The 27,303-nt window shown below is 36.5% G+C and overlaps 1 protein-coding gene across 2 annotated transcripts; it reads left to right on the forward strand.

Moving 5' to 3' along the window:
* Positions 1 to 12,702: 12,702 nt before the first annotated feature.
* LOC122063679 (membrane-anchored ubiquitin-fold protein 2-like) lies at positions 12,703 to 26,061 on the forward strand. Of its 2 annotated transcripts, none has more exons than XM_042627372.1 (4): positions 12,703 to 13,874; positions 25,002 to 25,172; positions 25,468 to 25,541; positions 25,666 to 26,061. In XM_042627372.1, exons 1-3 carry the CDS (start codon positions 13,742 to 13,744, stop codon positions 25,518 to 25,520), a joined length of 357 nt encoding a protein of 118 aa, XP_042483306.1. In that variant the 5' UTR covers positions 12,703 to 13,741; the 3' UTR covers positions 25,521 to 25,541; positions 25,666 to 26,061. The 2 variants fall into 2 exon arrangements, with proteins under 2 accessions (XP_042483306.1, XP_042483307.1); XM_042627373.1 differs by having other exon boundaries at positions 12,728 to 13,874; positions 25,002 to 25,166.
* Positions 26,062 to 27,303: the final 1,242 nt, after the last annotated feature.

Consider the following 27,303-nt stretch of genomic DNA (forward strand, 5'->3'; position numbering starts at 1 on the left):
GGTTTTCGGTGCGGTTCGGTTTGGTTTTAGGGTTACAATACTTGAAACCGAACCGAACCAATAAGGCTTCGGTTCGGTTCGGTCCGGGTTGTTATCGGTTCGGTCTGGCCGGTTTTACCGGTTCGGTTTAGGAATTGACACCCCTAGTTGAAATACAAATAAGTAGGCTCCCTCAATAGTCTTCTCTCCCCCCTCTCATTCCCTATTTTGACTACCCTATTTTTCTTAATTTAAGATTTTAATTTCAGTCGTTACAATATTGCTATCCCTTTCCCCCAAGGTTCATGGCTAGTGTATGTATTGGATTTGCCCCTCCTAGCCATAGAACCATCAATTTATTACTTTTATTTTAATTGTCTCCCTTTTCCTAAAGCCAAGTAGAGTAACCCTTGTAAGAGTGATTCTCTGGTCAAGTAGGAAAGCTCATATTATGATGCATCCCTTGGGCTAAGTAAAGAAATCTACTTGTGAGTCTCTCTCTAGCTTTTTCCCCTTTCTTTTACTTTATTTTTATTTCAGTATTTTTTCCTTTATTTTTTTTAAATTACGTGTATTGTTTATTTTTAATTATTTATTTATTTAATTTTAATTGCATGGTTTGAGTCTTTAAATTCTTAGATGATGAATGGTTAGGACGTTATTTTAGATACATATGTTTAGGACGGTAATTAGAATTAGATCACAATCATTAATCGGTTCGCTTTTGCATTATTAAAAGAAATAAAAAAAAATAAAGTGGTTGTTCTCCCTGTGTTCGACCTATAGCTACACTAATCCGTACGCTTGTGGTTACATTTACAATCTCAAATAGAGACCCTCAAGAAATACAGAGGCCCTTACTATACTTATCTTGTTTTACATCCAATAGGAGATTTTAACTTTTCATTGGCTGGATTAAGAGCTCAAGGGCAAGTGCCATCACATCAAGCAATGACAACCCCTTGTTTTTTTCAAATGAGGAACTTATCTAGGTTCCCCTAGACTGACCCAAAATTTTTATTGATAGAAGATAAATAAAGAAAATACAACCAGGGGGAGGAAGGACCATAACCCGCCTTACCCCGAACCCAACATCCTAAGACTTTACTAAACAAAATTACAAATTAAAATAAATAAAACCAAAACCCAACTCAGATACAAAGGAAGGATGGCTTCATAACCAGCCATAAAAAAAACAATCTATTTTAGATCTTCATTTATGTTTGGGTTTTCGTGATCTTTGGAGGCAGAGGAACTCTTGAAGGTAATGGTTTTGCTCCACAAGCCAGCATTTGAAGAATTTCTGGAAGTTTTCTTGCACAGAAGTGCTATTACGGGTGGCTAAAACCATGAATTCTGTGGTGCTTGGGAGGAAAGACATGGCTCCATGGTTCAAACCATCACCGAAGAAAAAATCAAGGTAGAAGGAAGAAAGATCTACTTCCCGAGACACATCTTTAAAATGAGGCCAGCTCATTACAGATTGGTTTTGTTTTGTTTTTTGTCCTTTTTTTTTATAATTTTTTATTTTTTTTTTCTTATCCTCTGGACCAATCCAACACGATTCAAGTGTCAATCCCAAAAATATATATTTTTTTATTATTGTTTTCGAGCGATCCTAATTTGATATACCTTAGTCCCGATCTGGATCGGATCGGTATTGGTTGGGACTCTGATCCCATTCCTGATACCAAGTTCTCCAACCTTACTTGGGAGACAATTTGTCAATTTATGACTGTAAAATATGAGCAAAGAAAAACATAAACAAAAACCCTAGTTAGGAAGGAAAATAAAGAAAATGATTACCTAGAGCAGAAGAGGGCATTCAATTAATGAAATAAAATGCAATTAGAATAGTATGACACCAGAAATATTTTAAGACATTCATATGTATTAGAAATCTCCAACAGGTGTTTGTTTTCCCATTTAGAAACCCCATGTTGTTAAGTGCACAAATAACACGTTTGATGAATCTTACTATGAGTGGAATAAAAAGAAAAAAAAATGATGCTAAGTGTATTCAAGTGCATTATCGGAACATAAAACTTTAATATAAAATCGAATCAAGTATTTATTTCATTGTAAAAATCTTTAAAAACATGCAAAAACTTTGAACAATCTTTTAACAAATATACTTAAGTTAAACGAGAGTAATCATCCATAAAGGTTGCAAAATATGAAAAACCTAATCTATTTTTGACATGTTTAAAATCCCAAATATCAAGATTAAAAAAAAATAAATAAAAATGGACTTCTAGACACACTACGAGCGAATTCACATTGAAGTCGAGACACTGTTTTGCAGTGAGGTACCATATGCTAAAGTTTGGATAAAGATAGGTGTCCTAACTGAAAATGAATTGAAGAGGAGAGTGCGCAATGATAGAAGTAGTAATAGTAATAAAGGCACCAATGTGATTTAGATACTAGAGTTCAGCATACCACCGATTATTCTCCTTGTTTGAAAGCCTTAAAAAACACAATAAGAAGAAAGAAAATGCGACAGAGTAGTTAAGAGATTTTTTTTTTTTTTTGATAGTTAAGAGATTTAATCAATTGACTAAAATACAAGTTTAATGGTAATTGAGTTATATGAAGAATAGCAGGCAAGGTTATAGATGGGAAAGGTATAACTGTACCATGACCAGCCACAATGGTAGAGCACCCTTTAGCAAGGATGATGGGTGAAGAGTTGGACAACTATTACAATGAAGAAAATAGTTTTAACTTAATAGTCATATGGGTGTAGACACCTCATTTTGTCGCCCCTCTAGGAAAAGATGAGTTAAAATTCTCCTAGAACATAATGGAATGTAAGAAACAGAGACTAGGCAATAGGTATAAGACTTTGACAAAACAATTATATTAATGGAAATATAATTACAAATAGAAGATCACTTACTTGTTCAATTGATCCTCTGCAACAGTAGCAGAAATCGTCCCTCTTAAGTAGAATTAAGTCGTATATATATAATCTCCTTAAAGTATTTGAACGCCCAATATATATGTAAGCAACCTGATTGACCGTACGTCCTCACCTCCAAGATAAAATAACTCTCCAATTGCTTAAGGTGCACTCCAATGAGCAATTCCCACATGCATGTCCGAAGGTAATACTAAAAAATTTGAAGAGAAAATGATAACAGAAAGGAAAACAGAGAACAAAAGCACTTGCAGTAAAACAGTGAACCAAAAACGCTCTCACAATACGTATCTCGTATAGTAGCCAAAGTACATTTGTATTCTCTGGTAACTGATAACCAGAATCAGAGTTCTATATATATGGAATGTAGGCCTCTGTATACGAATGGGTATACCTGTATAGGTACCCATACATATACAGGTGTGACTCTGACTCTATGTATGTATGGGACAATGTATCCTATACTGATATGTACAGAGGAATGTACAAATATGTATATGCATTGGTAGTTGGGTTCATACGGGTACATGTAACAATGGTGTCCCTTGGGACAAAAACGTGTAAGGGTGTGAAACTTCCAACATGTAAAAAGTAGGTTCTTTGAACACACACCCACACCCATACTCGACCCCGACCAAGGCCCATCCTGTCTAGGTGCAAGTGCTAGATTCAAAAGCACCTCAGGAACCCCCACACACACACGACATGGGAGAGTGCCTCTTCAAAGGGCTTGCACCCTTAACAAACATTCATATATATATATATATATATATCCAGTTTTCTTTCATCCTAAGCAATGTGGGACTAAACTTTTGTGAGAAGTCTTAGCTTATTACTACTTCACAAGTGCTAAAGACAAAATAGAAAAAAACACTTTTGGGAGGGAAAGCTGAAGTTTCAAAAGAAGACCATTTGAAAAGACTAAAAAGCTAAATTTCAAAAGGACCATTTGAAAAGACAAATTTAACCATAGTTTAAAACTTAAATTCCAACAATTCGCCCACAAATTTCAAAATATCGATAAAATTGAAAACAGAATAACTGAGTGTATTAAACATAGTAGGACACATCGTTGCAGGTGTCTTCAGGAGTTGAACCTACAGTAGGTCTGATGAACTATGCTACAAAGTACGGGTGAAGTCAGACTTCTTAAACATTTCCTCATCTATGTAGCCGGCTAGGTCACCACCCATATCCTCGAGACAACCTTTAACATGACAATATTGGACATTTTTTACCGGCATTGTCCCCTATCTTGGTCTCATGGATGTTTAGAGAATTTGCCTTTAAAATTCTCATTTGCTAGTGGCCACATCCCTTACATCTACTTAGGTCAGCCCATAGTGTGCACCACAGTTAACACACCCTCTCAGTTTGTGAGATTCAGCTTAATTAAGAGTTTGTAACTGATCCTCTTTTCTTTATGGTGGTATTACTTTCCCATCTAACCAAAATGAACAATTGAATAGTAGTACTAAGCAGGTCATCCAGTGACTTTGTTTGTACCTTTTGAACCTAATTCAGGATTTTACCTCTTCACATAGGTTGGGTGTCCATCACATGACCTATGACACATGCCTTAAGCTCATTCCTTTAGTTGAATCATGTATAACCTTAGTAGGCATTGATTTACAAACATATCAGCTAAATTGCTTTCTGATTTCACAAAATCTATGGCTATTATCCTGTCAATATTGCATCTATCATCACATAGATATCATACTATACATCCACAAAACCTCGATCACATCACATTTAGTAAAATCATCCCACATGTGCAATATATATTTTTTTATAAAATAAATCCAGAATATAGAATCCATCTCATTACACATGAGCATGCAAAGCATAAAACTATAGAAACACTCCATAAAATCAAACAATCACCCACTCACCTGATTCCCAAATCTGGTGTTCTACTCGCTGAATTCCCAATCACACATAACCTCACCGGGTATTTTCAGGTTCCTAATAACAAGTGATATTTGATGTTAATTCTATTTTAATAATCATTCATTAATTTCACTTCCTATATTCCAGCTGAATTCTCGTACCGGAATCCACACTCAGCTGATAAGGAGCACTCTGACCTCGAGTTAGTATTTCCTCCAGCTAACCAAGCCAGTATGCCATCTCAGCTTACAATGCCTATGTAGGTCACTCATCCAACCCACATATCCAATGAGTCCATTCTTGGACTACTACAACAGACCTGTAGGTACTAGGTCCCTAATTATCTAACTGGACTTGTCTGTATCCCCTTTAGCTTCTATATACACTTGGGTGAGGTTTCCAAGCACAAGGTAGGGTCCACACTGGCATTCCACAATCCAACTCTTTTCCTTGGGCATTTCCACCTTACTTCGGTCACAACCCACACTTCCATATCGTATACTTACTTTCGGAGCAAGTAGGGCTACTCACATACACATTATTGGGCATTCCGACCAATTCTATCCCAAAACCACCATTTTGTTAGGGCCAAACCGAATGGCCGATTCCATGTCAGAATAGGCCATTCTCAACTAATTCCCTACCTTCTCCTTGGTAGGATTCTGCCGGGCAATTCTCTTACCCAAATTTTGCTTTACATACTTCATTTTAATTGTTATATCCTACGGAACTACCACCTAATTCAAATTTAGGTTTCTAGGGTAATTCATTGGGTCAATTGGGTCCCATTCACCCAATTCACCCTAGATGTACCAACTAAATTTTTTTTATCAACTTCTGAACAAAATTGGGATCATGTGAAGATCAATCTCACACCCAATTACTTTCAATTTATCCCAATTGGAAAAATCTCTATGACCTAGGATCTCTGGGATAACCCTATAGTCAATTGGGTCTCAATTGGGGTCCAATAATTGGGGTTTTTGCTACGGGAGGCTGTATTGGGTTCCCACAAGCAATTTTCCACTCCCAATTTCAATTTAAGACTAACCCTACCCCTGGCCGAATCCTACTCTAGCCAATGGGATGAGTTAGGGTATCTTACCTATCTGGGGTTCTCGAGGTTAGCAGGCTTTGTAGGTGACGCCCAGGTGCAGCTGTCTAGCTCCAGGTACCTTCCCAACCATAGCAGGACCTCTGGTAGCTTTCTCTTCCACTAGAAGTAGCTGAGGAGAAGTAATAGCAGTAGCAAATACAGAGGAGCAGCAACTGTAGTAGTGGTAATAGCAGCACCCTCTCTGTCTCTCCTTCCCTTCTTCTCCTTCTTCTTCCTTTTCTTTTCCGTTTGATACAAATATAGCAACGAAAAGGAGGAAGAGCAACCGACCTCTCCCTAGCCTATTTATAGCTTAATATGGTTATGCATTTTAAAAAATAACCTATTTTTATTAATTTTTAGAATTAAATAACTAATTAAAGGATTAATGGTTTGACATGCAATTTGATGCATTAGAATCCTTAAACATGCCCCCACATATGGTAGGAATGGGTAGAATCACACTACAAAGGGGCGGGACCTATAGAAGAAAAACCCCAATTTTTGGACATTCTGCCACCCAAACCGGCTGGCCAGTTTACCAGCAGGCAGCCTGCCGATTGCCTTCTTTTTGGCTTCTAAGCAGTCTAAACCTCTAAGTTGCTTAGTCTACTATATGTGGGACCTTTTCAATACCTTTAGACCATTTTACCCCTCCTACTTGGACTTAGAATTTGCCAGTTTTCTCCTTAAACTGTTGTATGCATGTGATTCATAGCCTACAGTCAAGTACCCCTCTTCTTAGTCAAGTTCTAATTCTGAGGTTCAGTTGCTTCAAAATTCAGGGTGTTAAATGTCCAGCCATTTCTTAGGATTTCTCCTTCTTTACTTGTGTTCGTCTATTCAACTATGCTGCAAATTTTGCTGCATCTCTACTTTTCAAGTTTAAAGAAGTAGAATCGTCAAACTTCCTATAATGGAATGTCCATTCATGGGAGTACTAGATTCTGAAGTTAAGAAATATGATATATAAAAATCATTAAGCACTGGAAGTTCTCTACAACCTGGATTAATGTTTTGGGATTTGGTTCCATTTCACTATGTTAGCAGGAACCCCTATCCATTAAGGAGAGCTTTAATCACCCGTGAGATATTATCCAGCCTTATGGCACAACTATTAAGAAAAAATATTTATATTATCTATTTTCCTAATAAATTTGATCTCATCTTTTATGATAAGATTTGTTTTGGTTTAATTGTTGGCTCTAAATAGGAAACCCATTACTTAGTTGGATGTTTCAAAAACACTAACTAATATAAAGTTTTGATTGGCCAAGAATATGTAAGATTGGCCAACCAAAACAACGTGAGAAAAACACTAGAGAATGGTTCTCACAGTTCTCACAGTTCTCTCTCTCTCTCTCTCTCTCTCTCTCTTTGAGTGATTGAGGGTAAGGTTTAGGGTTTTGTGAAAATCTTGACACTTGTGGAGGAGCTTAGATCCAAGGGAATGCAAAGTTGTATGTATGAGAATGACTCATTGCGAAAGGGCTAAGATCACGTGGAGGCCTTGTAATAGCTAGGTTAAAGGTAACGATCAAAACTCTCATATTGATTATTTGTTTAATGGCTGACCCTACAGGTAGGATGATCCAAATCGCTTTCACGAATACTTTCTTTCAGTGGTATCAGAACCTCCTCTATCGATGGTGGGTTTTCACTATTATTTAATACTTATTGCATGCATTGATCCTTGAGTTTCATTTAAAAAAAAAATTGTGCGATAATCTATAAGGCCCAACACACAAGTTGTTGCTTATACACGACCCCTGCTTGCAGACCTGCTGGTTGGGTAGACCCCATGCTCGGGGCCTCTATGGCTTGCTCTCAAGGCTTACATCGACCAGCTTGTGAGCAATGTTCTGAGATTCTGATTTAATGGCATTTTGATGTTTTGTGTGCACCAGAGGTCCTTGCTGCCTTTGCGGCTGCGGACTTGTTGAAGTGCAACACCCTTACCTGTTGCAAATTATGGCGATAGAGAGGGAGAAGAATCAGTTGAAGAACATTGGGGTAAGCGTATGGTTCGGGAGTGGGGTTCATAAACTATATATTGGTCTATGGACCTTTAAATTGTTTGGTTATAAGATCAATTTAGGCTCATGAAATTTTAGGATCAATGTAATGCTTCACTAAATGAAAATTGAAGGTCCTCCCATGGTCAGTGAGTGTAGAGGTTTCCTAAGTTAATTTTGGCAAATGCTGATAGGATAATGCTTGTGATTGATCAATGAACGGTCTACATTTATTTCTTATGTGATAAGCAGAGGACATAGTCAATGAGAGGTGTATTATGATAGTAGACACTAGCTCACGTAGCCATGTCCGCTTGATGCTCATGAAGGTTTCTAAAAATTCATGAGAAACATTTTTTTTTTGTCATATCTACCTTCCTTATATGAAAGCAGTCTGGTTGGACTAACAATCTTGTTAGTGACATCTTCAATCTCTTTTCAATGATTTCTTATGTGATATTACAATAGGCAATGGTCTATACTCTTTAGTAAGATAAAGTGTTAGGGCACTGATTTGGTAGTGGATTTAGGATAGTTGAATTTGTATTTCTAAATCTTATTACATCTGAAGGGACTATTTGTTGAGATACCACATCCTACCCCAAAATTTTCCTCATCCATTTGTAAAGGAACAGAAAGAGCACATCTGGCCCTGGGGCCTTAAAATATTTCATACCAAAATGAGCCTCTTTATTTTTCCTTTCTTTTTTCTTTTTTCTTTAGTAACAACCTCTTTAGTTATATTATTTTGGTTCTCCCTGATCTGTGACACTATTATCTACCAACTTACCATGCAAATACCCTTCTGGTTATCAATTAATATGCAGATTTCCTGCTTCACTTTTGGGGAGTTTCTATATATAGCAGGCTTACATATGTTTCTTGATTTCCCCCTCTTTGGTTGTTGAACCCCGTTGATTGTCAGATATGTATAATATTGTATTTATATACTTCTGGTTGCATGGGAAATGGTAGAAAAAATTAATATTTGAATCATTTCAATTCTCATTTGTACCAGTCAACGCAAGATTGTTGATTAAGAAATGACTCCTCACAATTTCCCGTTTAATTAGGATAAGACTTATTTGATTTCAGTTGAGATTAAATGATTCCTCACATCTCACTAGCTCGGAATAATTCTCATGAACTTATCTCTCAACAGTAGCCGGACCATGATTAAAAGGAAACTAGCTGATCAATCTTTAATTGAGCCCTCTCTAATGCTGCAAAAACTCCCTTTGCATGCTCCTTTGGTTTATAAACTTCAATTTGCTCCCCTAAATATGGCTTTCAAATGCTTCAACTCACTATCCAACCTAAACATGAGACTGATCTTTGTTAAACAAATATCTAGGTAATTTTATAAAAGTAATTAGTGTGTTCTAAATCCAATTTTAGTCTTCACTTACCTGGGGGGCTAGACTTTTCTCATATATAAAAGGTTAAATCTTGAGCAATGATGAGCTAAATAAAATGGTGTTGTTGGTTATGGTTTACTTATTTCCTCATCTTTTTTGTATCATTCAATTCTTTGTGTGAATCTTTAAATTTTTATTATAGACCTTAATGTAGGTGAGTCTTGAGTTCAAATGGAAGAGCACATGGCGTAATTCCCATGAGATGGTGGTTCTAATCCGTCAAGACTTTTCATAAAAATAATACTAAAGTGTAATGTGTGTTCAAGTCTAGCATGGGCACAATGATTTTATTTGATTGATGTGAATATTTTTTTGCTTTTCTTTCCTAGAAATTATGGTCAATTCAATTAATTGTATTTTCATTGAAATTGTTTGAAATTTGCTTGGCAAATGGGATAGACTTTAGTGAAATTAATCTAGTTTTTTAATTCAAGAATTAGGACCCTTTTTTTAACCTAATATTTTTGTGTAAAGACTATAATCTTTTCACATGATGATATTGCCCATGAGGCTAAGGACAACCAAACAGTTATTCAGAGTGATTCTGAGTATTTCCCAAAGATAGAATCATGGTAACCAAACAATTATTCAAAGAGAAATCACCATACAGAATCAATACAAACCAAATAGTTATTTGTCAAGAATATGATTCTAGGGATTAAAATCACCATAGAAATAATGTTTTGATTAAAATAAGTGCATTAATTTTATGACTAGTCAAACTAATGGGAGGATGAATTTTTGTATTTTAAAGTGTTTTATGTGGTTCGACCAGTGGGAATAGGTTTTTTATGCAATAAAGGTAGAAACAAATTCAAAGTTTGTTTCTGAACTGTTTTGGAACCCAATCTTTGTTTCAGAACTACTCCAATAGTGTTCTATCTTTGTTTCACTAGGACTCTAGAATTGTATTTCATGTCATTTTGTGATTACATGTCATGCTTGGAGCACCCTATGATGAATAAATATGTTAGAATTAAATTAGATATGAGCATCAATATGTGTTATGCTGCACAATATATTTTTAGAAAGCTATGAAAGAATTGGGTGGATCCACCAAAGTGGCACATCATTTTCTTCCACAGTTTTTTCAGTGCAACAAAATTGGTAATATTTATTCAAATGTGATGTCATTTGAGTTAAAGAAAATACATATATGGAAAGAAAAATAACTTAGGGGCTTCTACGTGCAAAAGTGACAAAATTATTTGTATATTCACAGAAATTTTGGATTTGTAAGACAACTAGTGCATTCTCGACCCAAAGCATAGGAAATGTAGTTAACGATTGCGACTCTTGCGACTCTTGTGTAGTTTATTTGCTAGATAGACATATTACATTTCCTACCCTGATTATTTGATGTGTATGTTGTATACCTGAGATTTTTTTATAGTTACTTGATATAGTTACAATTCTCAGGGAACCCAAACTAGTTGCTCTTACTGATCAAAGCACAATTGAAGGGAAATAGGAACAATTTCGGTACCCTATTAAATTTTATAATGATTTTAGAGTAATTATGGAATGATTTTTTTTTATCCTAGATCTTATTCTTTAAAGTTTAAAAATGTACAAGTTTATGCTCCATTTGCTTGTGTTGTTCCGATTTTATAAGAAACACATTAAAGTGTATACTTTCGTCTATATATACATCTCCAATGAGAAAACTATGATAAGATTGAGTGAAACCTATCAAAGTGGTATATTCAGTTCAATTGTATTTTCCAAATCAAAGGTGAAATTTGCCCAAAGGTGATATCACCCAAATTAATAGACAAACATGCAACCAATGAGAATGATCAAGAGCCATGTTTTTTACATGAGCATTATTGAGGTTTTTGGTATGCTTAGTTGGTGGGAGCTTTATGATCTTATTTTATCAAAGATATCATGGAGGTATTAGCCAAAGTTTAAAGTTGGCATTTCCACAGTCCATAGGCAGTGTTTGCTGCAATTTATTGGTAGTGCTTAGCTGAAGTAATTGGTGGTAAGCCTAAGTAATTGACAGCAAGGCTAAATAATCGGTGGTAAACTTAAGTAATTGATGATAAATCAAGGTAATTGGTGGTATTCAATCAAAGGTCAAGGTAATTGACGGTATTTATCCAAAGTTCATGGCAAAAGGTGGCATTTTATTAAAGTTTGTAATTTGTGGTGGTATTTAGCCTAAATCTAAAGAGGTGGTGGTTTACTATAAGCGGTTTACCAAAGTAAATGTATTAACTTCAGGTTATGACGATTTCAAGGTAATGGTTAATATCAAAGTCTCTACCTATGAGGTAATTCAAGGTAGGCTGATCTATGACCAGGGAAAGGATCTACAAGGAAATATATTTATTTGATCACATGCGTATAACAGTTTATTTGTCTGTGATTTGGATAATGAGTTGCTTGTGTTCGTGATAATATGCAGATACATGCCTTATATTGATGGGTGTATTCTGTATTTTTCAACATGAGGGGCAAGTTGTTTGAATCAAAATTTAAAATGGTGGTATTTAACTATCGATATATGTATGGCCAGAATTCAGTGGAAATATATTGTATTAGTATTGCCCAAATAGAGAGAATGTTGGGTTTTGTGAGCTACATTAATGTGGATGATTTAGTAGGCCCATAGTGGTTAAGCCCACTTGAGGGGAATAGGCCTAGCCCACACATTGTGGGAGTAGGTTACAGGCTGGGGAGACAACTATTTATAGTCTTTTGGTCCCTACAGTCACAACAATGTGAGAGCATATCTTGCTCACAGAGTTGTGGGAGGAATCCGTGTGGGATTGCAGAAGACCCTAGATGGATGATTTTATTTGTGGAACCAATTTTCAAGCACGTAAGATAGAGATTTATGATCAAAGCTTGTGGAGGCTTCCCAAACTGCATTACATGTATCATTCTGCTCCCTAAATAATCCCTAATTTATGTTCTTTCTCTGTGACAACTCTCAAATGATTATGTGTTCTAAGGGCTGAGAAGGGAAGATCCTTTGATATATTTCCTTCACAGAATGTTCCCTAGAAGGTAGTGTGACCCTTACACAAGTGTCAGGGGCCAATGGGAGCATTAGTAAAAGCATCAACATGGGCATGATTTCCTATTTTATGAGGGCTGGTCAATTATTTCGGTTCCCATTGTGTTTGGGCATAGAGGCAATGCTACCTTTTAAGCTTCTTTTTCCTTTACATGGAGAATGCCTTCTTTGTCCAGACGTAGGCATGCAAAATGATCACTGTATGCACTTTATTGGCTGGGGCACTAGCATGGGCCATGCTCCTAGACATAATTCATTTTTCCTTGTTGAGGCTTCATTCCCCTTCCCTCTCCTCTCCTTCTGTATCTGGGTCTGGATGCAATGGGCCATGTGACCAATGAGTATTCTTTTGTCATTTTTTATTACATGAAAGATAATTGGTAATTTTGTGTGCTCCAGTATCCTAGCCATGCAGGAGCCACTCGACCTGGTAACATTCTTTTTTCATGTAAATCGGGAGCGTAATCGGTGGTTGATGGGGCTGTCTAATTTAAGAGGCTGTTGTCACCAATCTGTGTGCAAGGCAGATACAGGGAAGAGCATAGGAGAAATTTCTACAGTAAACAATAGAGCCAGTTCCAGTCATACGAGATTGGAAAGGAAAGGAAAGCCACGGATGGATTCATTGCCCATAGGTCTCGATGAATTTGAAACCCTAAAATCGCCTCGGCTATGGGGATTGGAGAGTGGGATTTTATTCATCTCTTCCGATTCCAATAAAAGCCTCGCTTTTCTTCCGCTTAGATTTCTGAACCAGAATTAAAAGGAGGAAAAAGACTACTGATTAAATCAAATTGTATCAGTTTTGATTTGTTTTTCGATCCCCAGTTGAGGATTTTTTCTTCTTCTTCTTCTGTTTCTCTTTAGACCAAGTTGAAATTAGGGTATTTATGTGCTCTAACAGAGAGTATTTTACTGTTTCTAATTCACTCTTCTGGCTTCTTCTATTTTTCTTTTAATAGAGATCTCAGTTGGTATATCAAGATTCTATATCGCTCTTATTCGATATTCCAATTATGGATTTTGATTACCTTTCTTACTTTATATAAACAAATATTGGAATTCTGCTTGCGTAAACTCTTTCGTGTATTTCCAAGTAAAGATTTTAATATTTCCTTTCTTATTGTAAACTTGTAAGCCACCTCAAGGTTCGTTGTTATTTATTTATTTATTTATTTTCAGAATAGGAAATAACCAACTGAGATCTCTGGTTACTCTTCTGATATTTGTAAAAAGTGAAGAAAAAAAATCAAGATATATCTCAGCGGGATCTGAATTTCATAAGAACCGAATTGGGTTATAGTGAGGTTAGTCTATTGATTTATTAGTTTGAAGACCCAAGCCAAGATCTTGGGTGCTTTCTTCACAAGAGCTGTGAGAACTCCGGAGATGTCTGGGGCACAGGATAAACTGGAGATCAAGTTCCGGTTGACGGACGGGTCAGATATTGGTCCCAAGAGTTTCCCTGCTGCCACCAGTATTGCCATCCTCAAGGAAACTGTCATTGCTCAGTGGCCAAAAGGTTAGTTTTTCTATTGTTTGTTTTTATGTTTTGGCTGGTATTATTTCATATAAACTGGAAATCTTGTCTGCCAGTTTGATGTCACATTAGGTTTCCCTCTGATTGGTAGCTCTTCAGCTACATTTTGTAAAATCTATAGAACAAATCAGAATCTGGTATTTATGCTGTTATTATGTTTACCTAAATGTGTTTTGAGTTCATACCATATTTTGATGACTAGTTTCAATTCATTTGACTTCAAGGAAATCAATGGAATGTCTTAGAAGGATTGTTTATATCTGCTGGATGAAGATGTGTGTGTGTGTGTGTGTCTTTACTCTGTTCACTGATACTAAATCTCTGTCAAGAAGAGCTGCATCTTAAATTGAAAACCTTGGAAGGCCAATTCTTTTCCTCTGAATGTTAACTGATATGTTTGTTATAGAGCCTGGTGCTTCTGCCAGAAAATCTTCATGAAGTGTGTAAATGGCCTTCTGCAACTGATCAATTAGCCCTGTCAGATTTTAATACCAGAGAGTGCCAATGTAGGATTGATTTTGAGTTACTGCTTTTTCCCCACATTTTGGGTTCCCTTTGGATTGAGCTTTACTAAGTTTTTGGTTTCTGTTCAACATAAATTTATTCTAGGAATCAATACAAAGCAAAAGAATAGAAGCCCACTAAGGCAATTAAGGCATTAATTATCACTCCAATTGTGGTGGTATTTATATTCCTTGACAGATGTTCTGGTCCAGGTGGTCTTCTAGTGGCTTTAGAGAAGTGTAGAATGTATGGTTCTAATGATTCTTATGCTTCATAAGCCATTAAGTGGTTGTCCTGGTCCAAAGGGTGACTCCCATGACCTTGTTAGGCTGGGTGACAGAAAGATATCATGTTCATATTAGAAAGGAAAATGGCATGAGGCAAACTCTTGTTAAGGGGGCTTGAAATGAAGGTGCCAACCATCGTTCTGGAGAAGTAGTTTGATTTCCAATTGGATGCAAAAATAACAGAATCCATTTGAGATGTTCATTGATCCCACAATTTTCAAATAAGATGAGAAGTCAGGAACCTTAGTTACTAAAAACAGGAAGTACAGATAAATCAATAGTCTCAGTTCCATTGGTGCTCCTTTTCAGCCTTTGAACTGGTCCATATTTCACCAGTACTGGGAACTGGTAGTGCATCATTCTGGGAAAAATTTTCCCTGAACCAGTACCAATGGGGCAGTATCAATATTGTCATGTTAAAATTAAGTTTGTTAAGTATAAAAATCTAGATGTCTCTGGTGGGGTATGTCTTTTATTGAAACGTAATTACCAATTCAGCCCTCCTACTGAAAAATTATAGAAAGAAATTCATACTTTTTTTGAAATCATATCTATTTTTGGACTTCATGATAGAGTTTGATTCTGAACCTCTTTTTTTTGGGGGGTGGGGGTGAATGGACAATTAAATTAAAATGAAGAAAAACAAATACAACTCATCAGACAAAAAGGTGAGGTAAGGGGAGAAATCCAAACAAAAGAAACAAGACAACTATGACACAACAAAAGGGGGAGGGGGGGAACAATTCTCAAAAGGGAGGATACATCAAAACTCCAAGAGAGGGGAGGGAACAAAATCCAAAGATGATACAACAAAACTAAGGGGGCGGAAATAAGAGGAAGATCCCAAGAATATCCAAGGTGTCGATTTCTATTAGTGTCTGGGCACACATAATAACAATGGAGCAGTTTGTTTCTTATCTCAAAACTAATGACTTCCAAATTTTCTTAATAGAACGTGATGTAGACAACCATCTTCTTTATTTCTTTCCCACCAAATATGATGACTCAACATAAAACTCAACTTACCAAGAGTATGGCGCAGTGATTTGCCATTAAAAAATTTGAGGTTCCACATCTATTCTCTATCAAAAGGAAGGATTACTCTAGGATTGGGCCAACACTTTCCGAGATACCTTTCCATTCAGAATTGGAGAAAGACAAGAGAAGAAAAGATGATTCACACTTTCCAATGAGTTCCAGCAAAGATTTTATTAGGGAAATTTATGTCCACCTCCCCTCGCATTTGCCTTTATTATGTCTTCCCCCCTCAAGTTTTGTTTATTATATTTAAACCTGCCAAACCTAACACCGTAAGACTAGTGTTAGTATTGAAATTGAAAAGACTATTTTACCCTTATGATATCTTGACCTAACACATCTTAAATCTAAAGACCATTTTACCCTTGTTCTATCTTGAGCCCTAAAATCCCAAAATTGGTCTTGAAACCTAGCAGCTGCTGCCTTCAACTTTGCCGTCTCTGTTCATGGTGGCCAATGAGTTTAGGGAGAAGGGGTTGAGTGGTGAAGCGAGGATTGATTTGGAGTCTGCGATCTTTTTACGGATCATCTCAACTGAAGGTCTCCTCTATTACATCTTCTTCCCCGACCTCTCTTCAGCCGCTCTGTTTTCTTCTACAAGCCAAGCGAAGAACTCCATCACTGCTGCTCTCTCTTCTTCTTCAAGCCAAGCGTTGTTGCTGTTTACCTTTTCAAATTTCTCCAAATGTACGTGAATGCGCCAATACCAAATGATACACAGAATTGCTAAAACAGATTACCAAATGAAACCCAACTATCCATTAACATTAGAGATCAAATCCACCCAAAATTTTTCTTCCAAAATATATTCATACGCAGAGACATAGATAAACACCAGAATCCCATATTAGCCATCAACCGACAAACCCTAAAGTCAACTTCAAAAACCCACCAAAACAGAACAATATCCATCCATTTCAAACAATGTCGACAAATTAAACCTAAATGACCCAAAACAAGAGTAGAAACAAAACCGCATCTGGCCAGTTCCGATCCAGATCTCCTCGATCCCCATACCGCAAGAAGGACGACAACTAGAAAATTCCAGATAACAAAACAGTGAACCAAATAGCAGAACAATTGCATACTTTAGCTGAACAAATTTTGGGATTTGGCAGTGATTCCCCACATTTTCCTCCGAAATTTCAGCAGTCACTGTAGAATCCTCTTCAACTTTCCCCATTGAGAAGGAAATGAGCCCTCTTCAATCCCCATTCTCATCTTCTCGCCCTTTGTCCGCATATGTAAATTTCCCGAGTATTTATTAACACTTAATGATGATGCAGCAACGACAAAGGTCTACAAGAGAAGATCCAAGACCAAGGTCGACCCAAGTCGCTGACTGGGTCGACCATATCTGGTCTTGGTCCAAGACAGCCCACGATTTGGGGCTGCTGATGGGGATATTAGTAGCTTATTAGTTTCTAATTTCAGTCTTAAAATTAGTTTCTTCATTACTAGTTTCTAATTTCTTAGTTTACAATTTTCCTGTTTTTAGTAACTTCTTGTAAGCAGTTTTTAGTAACTCAGATTTAGTAACTCTGAGTTGCTATTATTTGTAAACCTTCTCCAGAGGGCTCTTTTATGAGCCACGATTTTGATAATTAAAAAGAGAAGCTCAATGCTGCTGCCGCTGGGTTTTCCCATGGTTGAACCTTGTGTTTGATCAAGGATAGGGTTGGTGTGTGATCGACGACTCTTTGCGGTGTGAAGTCAAAGAGGCCCTTCTCTTCTACTGTTCTTAATTGATTCCAGTCCTATTCTCAAGGATTAAGGCTGCTGCAACCAGGTAAGTGATTTTCTGTTTTCTGCCCAGAGTTTCTGCAAAACGGAGCAATCGTTCTCTGCTGGAAAGATCAGTTTTGAAGGTCTGATTAGCCCAATTTTTTGGTCGAAGGATCCCCTCTGCCCAAGTAGGGTTCGACCCTAGCCTTGGTTGATTCTGGTCAGCCATCTGTGAGGTATCAAAAATCTCCAGATTTTCGTCTTTTAGTGATCTGAAGTTTCTATTTTCTGGATTCTGGTTCTGCTGGTTTTGAATAGTGTTTTCTGGACTGCTCTTCTTAATATTCTGTTAAAATAAAATTAAATCTGAATGGACTCCCATCTGTTCCTGGATTTGTCCTAAGAACTGCTGCTGATTTATTTCGACTCTGTTTTACTGTTCTTGAGATCGATTATCAGTTCTGGTTTGTGGTTGAAGTTTGATTTTCTGCTATATGTTTGCTGCTGGTTTTGGTTGTTCTCTGGTTTAAAAGTTCCTGCAGATTTGGGTCTAGTTGGGTGTCCAATCTAGTCTTACATTAAATGATGATTTAGGGCTTAAGAAGGATGAAAATAAATGCAAATCAGAAATCAGTAATTTTTTTAGCTTTTGGAGATATTACTCCTCGCAGTTTGCTGGAGATGACAGGTTGGTTCATCTATGCAAAGGTCCTGGAGGAGAAAGAGGTGAGATGGAAGATGAGGTTTTGTATTGAAAGGGTAAAAAGGTCAAAACACATGAAGGATGGATAATATGGGCATTAGCGAAAATATGGCATAACTTAATGGCTCAAGCCTCAAAAGCCTTTGACAATGTTAGGTTGGATGGGTTTAAATGTAATAAACAATACTCGAGGGGGCAGGACATAATAAAGGCAAACGTGAGGGGAGGTGGATGTAAATTTCCCTAAAAATTAGGGTTGTTAAATTTCTTTGAAGAAGAAACTCCTGAGTAGGAAGAGAATTATTCATAGTTCTACTAGGGAAGTCTAGGGGATTTAGACCTCACCAAATTCCAAGCTGAGGAGGTGAACTTCTTTGGAGAGTCAGCCACCCACTTAACACAATCCCCACTGCCTCTAGGTCACAAACCTTACTCCAAACCTCAATAAGATTGTGAGAATTATTATGGCCCGAAATCCAAGAACCATTATGTAAAATGGAGGACACTTTTGTAAGCCTATTAGAGCCAGCATCGTACTTGATTATGTCACCATACTTTGAGATGGAAACACCATTCGGATGCCAGTTATCAAACATATTTAGAATCTTTCTATAGGCCTAGGAAGCATCCATAGAGCATGAGGTAGTCCAGATGGAGTTAGACTTGAGGTACCTTAAGTACACCCAGTCAACCCAAATTCTTTTCTTCTTAGAAGCTATATTTCAAATAAACTTTACTATGCCAACAATATTCGATTCCTTAATCCTACAAAGCACAAGCCCCCTCCTCTTTTGGAACACAAACAGTAGCCCAAGTCATGGGATGCAAAATATCTAGTTATCTTGTCTTTTCCAAAGAAAAGAGGATATAAGAGACTCAATCTTAGAAGAGACAAGTTGGGAGACCGAAAAATCTAGACCAGTAAATATAAGAGTTTTGTATAACTGATCTGATAAGTTCAAGGTGATCTGTAATAGTAATTTACTCTTTCATAATAACTGAAGTCTCTTTTGAAGCCTATCAATAATAGGAGAGCAGTGATGGACAGAAAGCTTAGAAGAGATTAATGACAGACCCAAGTAGGTAACAGGAAGATGATCCTCAGGGAACCAAAAAATACTACTCAACTGTGCTTTTAGATCCTTAGAAACTCCTCCCAAAAATGATTGGGATTTATTAGGATTAATGGAGAGGCCAGGCATTGCAGAGAAATAATTTAGAACTTCAGAAAATGTTGTCATGGAAAAAAGAGAGGCTTTGGCAAAGATTATATGGTTGTCAGAAAATCAATGAGTAATCTTCAAAGCCAAAGGACATGGTGAATGGAGTTCACCTCAGTTTTAGCCATCAAAAGTCTGAGAGGCCCTCCATGGCAATAGAGAGAAGGAGATAGATAGGACAACCCTATCGAATCATAACTTTGATTAGAAGAAACCCTGAGGGGACCCATTGACCAAAATAGAGAAATAAGTAGATGATGTACAACAATGAACCTAACAGATGAAAATTCAGCGGGAAGTCCATTTTAGAAAGAATTTGGTTAATATAGTCTCATCTGATGAAGTTAAAAGCCTAATGGATATCCAGCATAAGAAGAACAGAAGGAGGATGGTTCTTCCAATATGAGCAAGAGAAATGGGGCAAAAAGAGATTCTAAACATTTCTTTCATTATGCATTTATTAATATATATATATATATATATAATAACCTATTTTTTCGGTAAGAAGCTCTAACAATCTTTCAATATTTTTCCTAATTTAAGAAACAATCCTTAGTTTGCAGGTTCCACCCAAAACAAACTCTGTATCTTTAAGTTTTTTATTTGGATATCTTATTAAATTAAACAAAATTTGGAGGGCACACGCTAGTCATTCCTTGTAGAACCATGTTTAAGGTGGCATCAGGTCATACAAAAAAAAAAAAAAAAAAAAAAAAACTAATCTTTACAGATCCCAAATATTTTATTTTCAGGTTCCACCCAAAACCCTAGTAAGTGAGTTTGGAGCATTGTGGTGCTGCTTCTAATGAAGAACTTTATGACATATATATATATATATATAGATATATACGTGCAATTGCATGTGTGGCTATATGTGTGTGTGTGTGTGTGAAAGAGAGAGATGTCTAAGATTATATTAATTATACTATTTTTATCCTTCAATAACTAACCCTACAAGAAATTGAATTGAATAACTATAGGAATATCATTACTATCACAATTAACCCAAATAATGATGTAAAAGCCATTATCATTCATGTTACCATAACTAAAAATTATGAAAATTCTATTACCATTCTAATGCGGGGCCGGTGGGCCCCACTAGTACCAACCCGATTGGATGTGGGCCCAATTAAATGAAAAGCATAAATATCAGAATCAATGGCAGTTTTGTAAATTGTAATATTCCTAGAATTCCCAAGGAGCTATTAGCAAATAAAGAAGCAATAGGATATGGAAAGGATTATTATTTATTGCTTAGGGTCAAACTAGGAATAACATTCACTTGATGGCAGGGTGTAAATAAGAAGTTAAAGGAGGGGTATTAATATGGAATGAAACAAAGACTATCACAAAAGACAAAAGGCTTATGTAACGTATGAGTGGAGAGGGGTAATATGGCAGTGGGACTTAAAAGTATAGGATAGAGGAGAATAAAAGGAGAGGGGAAGGGTAACCTTGGAAAATATTAATATGACTTTAAACAAAAGGACAACAGCAATAAAGAAGGATAATGACTAAGAGAGGAAAAGAAGCTTTAGGTCTTCTTCTTCCTTCAGACTGAATGGTGGTGAAAAACCAGGAACTCCTCAATTCGATCCAGTAATGAACCCATTAGCCCAACTTCTCAAGATTTTTCAGATTTGAACTCCCAACCCTTTGTACTCTAAGACCACCACAAGGATCAATGGTTGTAGCAATCAAGAAAAGTGAATAAGATCCCTGAAACAAGACCTGGCAGAAATCATAGAACAGCTTAGTTGTAGGTCAAGGTCTTCCACGTTTGGTGCAGTATTGAGAACTTATATGAAGGGGTTTGGGTCGCCTAGAAGAGGGCTTCCTTCACTCATAATCTCAGTCCAAACAGATCAAGGGAGAGGCAGATCGACCCACCTGATTAGGACAGCAGCTGTCGCCCAGAAACAGAGCACAGGTAACAGTGGCTCAAGGATCAAGGACAGGTTGAGTTACAGGGTTCTGGTAGTGAACCAGAGGTAGTTGCAGATCTAACAGGGGTTTAATCTTTGATTCCAGAACAGAGAGGGAGAGAACCAGGGAAGGAGAAGAGAGGGGGGGTTGTCTCGCCGGACAAGGAGGAAGAAGAGAGGGGGGGGGGGCGGGGGAGTTCCAGAGAAGATGAATAAGAAGAAATAAAGAGGGAAAGAAGAAAGACAGTAGAAGAGAGAAGGGGATTCTCGCAGAGGAGGAGGAGAGAAAGAGAAGAAGGGGGCAGGGGGGAGAGAGGCAGCCACGCAGGCACTACTTAAATAAATTTTTCTTCATTAATCAACTGTTCTTCTCATGAATTACATGTCCAATATATAATAAAATAAAATTAAAAACCTTCTAATTAAAAATAAAAAACTAAGATAGAAATAAAATCTCCTACACCTAAGCTAACAAAATAAAGAAACAACTAAGGAGTCAAATAGGGAACAAATATTCTCAAATAAAAATAAAATCCTAAATATTCTATTAAACTTAGAATCCAAATTAGTAACTTGGAACCCAAATTGGATCTGGGTCTTGATCCGGGTTCTGGAGCAGGCTTGAGTCGATCCATCGGAGTCCTGCTGCATCACATTCCTTTTTCCTAAAATACTTATGAATTTTTTTTTTCCGATTTGGTTCCATGAGAATAATCTTTAGCTGTTGACATATCATGAATGCTCTTGTTTTGTGTGGATGGTTACTTTAATTGACTAAGCTATGAAAAATTGAATACTAAGAAAAAATAAAAATAAAACAAAACAGTCGTCGGAAAAAATGTCTTGGTGGATTTGAACCACCATTCCCTTGGAACATGCTTGAGACATGCTCATGTTTCAATTGCTCTACCAATTTGAGCTAAAGACCCATAAAGAAGTACTTGGAATTTACAAGTAACCGTCAGACCTCGCCACAAACCTTATTTCAAAGAGATCAACCTACCTCACATCTTTCATTGTAATCTAATGGAAAATCTTCTTGGACATACCAATCCCCTACAAGCACTCGACCAATTAAATTTTCAGAACATTTCCCGAGGATGTCAATAATTAATCATATTAGATTATTAATTGTTAAAGCCACTCAATAAATTCAAATTTAAATCTCTAGTTTCATTCCAAAGATTTAGAGCATAAATTGAGCTTGAATCATGAGTCAAATTAAATTTCAGATTGTAATGCATAGGGCTTCGATTTCAAATCAAAATTTTAGATTTTAATACATGCCTAAATTAAATCTCAGATTTCTAGACAATATATAGAGTTTACCTTAATTGAACAGAAATCAAGCTTGTAAGACATCATTGATCATTCATATTCAATTTCTATCAGAAAACATCCACAAACATAACCCTAATAGGTAAATCGTTCTATAAGGTTTAGAATTTAAGGGCAGTAAATTAAGGTCAGATACACCATGATATCTTTTTGCCCTCCCCCCATTGTACCCCATTGACTAACTAATGACATTTAACCAAAGTAGAAGTACTTAGCAAAATTAACCCAGAGTACTCATGGACTAAGAAAAGATATTTGTTAGAAATGAAATTCAAGATACAGGAAAGCTTCAAAGCATATAATGAAATCGAACCAAAGTCTCAACATTACGTGCCAGTAAGGAAGGAAAAAAAAAATACTGAAAAAAAGAGGAAAAGAATGGCAAGTGAAGAGATCCTTCTCAAGTATGGAAAGTAAAAAGAAAGTGATGCCTTCTCAGTTCCTGCTTCCTCAATTTATTGATACTTAAATTTAGCACATGTAGACTGAGAGAGAACTTCTTTATTTCTATAAGAAGCTGCTAGAAAATTGTGCAAGCAGTCCAATTCCTGATGTCACTAAGACATTTGACCCAACATATGATTGACGCCAAATTAATTAGAAGTATGTTGATGGCTGTGACTCCAAATCTGAGTGATGCAAAATCAATTGAAAGTATGGCAAACATAATATGATTCTAAGAAATTGCATTTTTATCCACAACAATATAATTTGCGATGCACTATAGGAACTTCTACTCGAATCAATCCATAGCATTAGTACAAATTAAAATTTAAAAAATGAATAACTGTGTAGAGCATTACTACCCACCTCTTCTTCTTTGTATCCTAAAAGCTTGGTTTTGTATAGGCAAATATTGGTCGAAACGTTGTTATATACCTTCTTAGAAATTATATGGATTACCCGACCGAAATACTTCCTTAGAAAATACAACATTCCTCAATCATGCCAGAAAGTGATAATGTGCAATAATTGGGATATGATAAGAGAATATGAAGAACAGAGGAAGAAGAGGACAAGAATGTTAAATAAAGTTACACCCAAAAAAAAAAATGAAGTAACACAAGTTTTATATGTATAGGTTATTTTTCAGTATTTCACATAGTATTATCTTAACATAAATCAAGGCTGGTATTAGCAATTACTTCTTGTGCACTACCATTGCAAGCCAATGCCCCTGCCCTTGCTATTCCCTATCCAACCATAAGAGCTGTTGGGCTTGCAAAGTAGAGCAGAATTAGAAGTTATTCTAGTTTCTGTTGATAACCAATCAACTGCAAGCTTGAACAAGAAAGGTACTTGAGCATTCAGAACCTGAGAGATGATAGCAAGGTGCCGCAATTTCTTCATGAAGAAGTACTGAAAGCAAAAAAATAAAAAATAAAAAATAATGTATATTGTTAAATAACAAAGAGAATAGCCATGTCCTGAATATTGATTCCTAGACTTGCAAAAAATGTGATAGAATCACCAACTGAAATTTCAGCAAGAGCTAGAAGATTTACTGCTTCTCTTGCAATTGAAGATAGACCATCCTTTCTCCATGTCATTAAATCGAAGTACTGTCTCCACAGTGCATACACAGTCTACTGCATAAATATATATAGTATTAGCTTCAAGAGGCATCATAGAAAATTCTTTTAGAGAGAGAGAGAGAACGTAAAGGAGAGAAGGTTTACAGGAAAAGCACATTCTTTTTGTGAGAACATTCGAACTGTCAGGGTGCAAGTAAACTTTTTATTTTCTAAAGGTGAAGTATAGAAGTTTTCATTCGAGAGACCTAAGGAGGTTTTCTATTGGAAAGGGAAGGAGAAAGAGATGGAATCAAATTAGGTTTCTATTAGTAAAGGAGGGAGATGCATTAGAGAAGGAATCTGTATAAAACCTATAATGGGAAAAGAAAAATAAAGAAGAGGAAGGATAATAAAGAAAAAAGGGTAAAATAGTCAAGTGAAAGATTTTCCACTTCGTGCTTTTATATAATAGTATGATATATATATATATATATATATGTTGTAATCACCAGATTCGTTAATGATTATCCCAACTGCATACCTATATAGTATCAATAATGAACCAGGCAGCTTACCAAATAAATTGCACGTGAAACTGATGTCAAGTGGTTATACTAGTACTGCCAATGTCATTGGCACTGATACACATACCAGATCAAGGTAACTATGGTAAATTTACCCTACTTTTAGTGTTTGTTTACCTTTCTACTTTCTGTTCTCTATCTTGTCGTGTTGATAATTTTCTTAATTTACCAAATTTTTTTTTTCTTGTTTTTCTGTGTTGTTGAATTCATTAGTTTTCCTAGCTTTCTATTGTTTATTTAGATTTCCAATGGGTATCTGTTTGAACAGAGAAAGAGAATGGTCCAAAGACAGTGAAAGATGTGAAGATTATAAGTGCTGGAAGGATTTTGGAGAACAACAGGACACTAGGAGAGTGCAGGAGCCCCTTATGTGATGTTCCTGAGGGAGTTACAACCATGCATGTTGTTGTCCAACCCCCTTCCTCAGAGAAAGGTACAGGTACACTTTGAGGTGTTCTGATAATTAGCTGGAAACAACATAGTATGCTCCATCACTCCATGCTTTAGGAAAACTATTGATTTCATTTACCCGTACTAATATGAAATGGGCTACAAGAATAACATGCAAAAGCAGGGTTGACTGGGCTATTTCTATATCATTCAATCATTAGACTTTGTTCTCTTATTTTGGCTGGCTAATGATTTATGTCATAGCATCTAACATTCGGTCGTACTTACATGCTTATGCTTTGTTTATGTTTGTTATATGAATCTTTCTTATTTGTGATTGACAGAAAAGAAATTGGACCAATTGAAGCAGAACAAGTGTGTGTGTGCTATTCTATAGTTTGCACTTTCGAGTTGAAAGGTGCACCATTGGCACTTCTTTTTTTTTGGTTGGGTTGGGGGGTGATTAGTGTCGATGCCATGCTTTTGATCTCCTGCAAACCTCTAGTACTAATTAATATCTATTGATTTTCTTCTTTGGTTAGAGTATTGAATCTCGCGAAAGAATAGAAGTTTGTGAACTCGAGTTTGGCAGCTGTGTGAATACATATCTGACACCTGGTCCCGGATCAAATTCACAAACAGATCTATCACTTCTTGAAATATTGCATTTTGTGTGCAATTTGCAATATTTATCAATTAAAATTCTATGGGGCATCTATCCTTGTATTGACATCGTGGGAATCTGTCAACTTATGTTCTAAATCAATTTCTTTTGCTTGCAAAACCTGCTTTCATAAAAGATCTGACAAGAAAGGCATGGGGAATTTTACACAAGTGGTATATACTCCATTGGCAGTTCTATTGAGGTGAAGATGTAATGAAACATGAAAGGCTAGCAGTACAGATGAATGACAAAACTGTAAAGTAATTTGTTCAAAGGGACCTTCCCAAGCATCAGCTTAAGCATGGTATGTGAAAGTGTCATTTATCAAGTAGTGAACCTTGAATCTTAACGTTGGTGCTGTAGCATTTCAACTTTAGTGAAAGTAGCTGGGTCCACCCAGCCCTACTTAACTGGATAAACGGAGGGACTACGAAAAAATGATTCGTAGGTTCTCATTGGCCGTAGATTCTTCTTGTCATGTCACCTAAATTACAACACTATTATCTGTCAAAGGAATTTGCTGTCTTGCCTGGATTTGAAATGTGGAAATTTAGGAGCACAAGCACAATATAGCTAATGGGTTGTCGGTATTAAGTAGTTTTTTATTTTTTTGATGAAGGTATTAAGTAGTTAATGTGTTACTACTGGGGCAGTAGCTGACTTGTTTGTGAAGCACTTGCGTGATGCATTACTGGGTAGAATTATCTGATGGTTCATTTCAGGGCATGATCTTAGTACTTCCGGTGAATCTGCCAGAATGGATTTCTTGTGACATTGGAGTGCGATACAGGGCTTGTTGGGCGGCTTGTTGGGCACTCTGTGAAGCTATCTCTTGATTTTTTTTTTTTTTGTAAGAAACATGCTCCCCACTAGCACCGCCTAGACCTAATACAATTTCATGCGTTAACCTTCTAATGTTTATTGCTGGGTATGCAACATGAGTCGGACAATTGACTTATATCATATTTCACTATTCAGGAGGTTAAAGTTAGGTATGTCACACCCCACTTCCAGTAAACCTAACTTACCCTTAGGAATACTAACGGTGTGAGTAAGACACCTGCATGTCTTACAAACCTATCAGGATTTTTGATAGCAGTACTTTAACATTTCACAATTTCACATCACAAACCAACCAAAAGCAAATGGAATCAAAGTATAATAGCGGAATCACTAAAATAAATGGGAAAATATCTAATGATAAAATAATATCAATAACTGAGTTATTCTGTTTACAATCTTTCAAGATTTACACATCAAATTTAAAAACATAATACCCACAGACCTGTATCAAAATAATAAAAAATACGCCAAACACCTTATGGTGCTGTGTATGCACAAAAGTCACAAGCATAATCCTGGCCATACTCATCCACGTCTGGTATTCACCAGTCGCTCATTCCGTACTCAGGTCCAGAAGAAAGAGAATCATTAGCCATAGGCACGATCGTACTTATATCATCATCTAAAAAGTGTACAATTGGGGTGAGCTTTCCAACTCGCTCAGTGAGGGGTG

Source organism: Macadamia integrifolia, unplaced genomic scaffold (genome assembly GCF_013358625.1).
Source record: "Macadamia integrifolia cultivar HAES 741 unplaced genomic scaffold, SCU_Mint_v3 scaffold1421, whole genome shotgun sequence".
In the NCBI taxonomy this organism is placed as follows: Eukaryota; Viridiplantae; Streptophyta; class Magnoliopsida; order Proteales; family Proteaceae; genus Macadamia; species Macadamia integrifolia.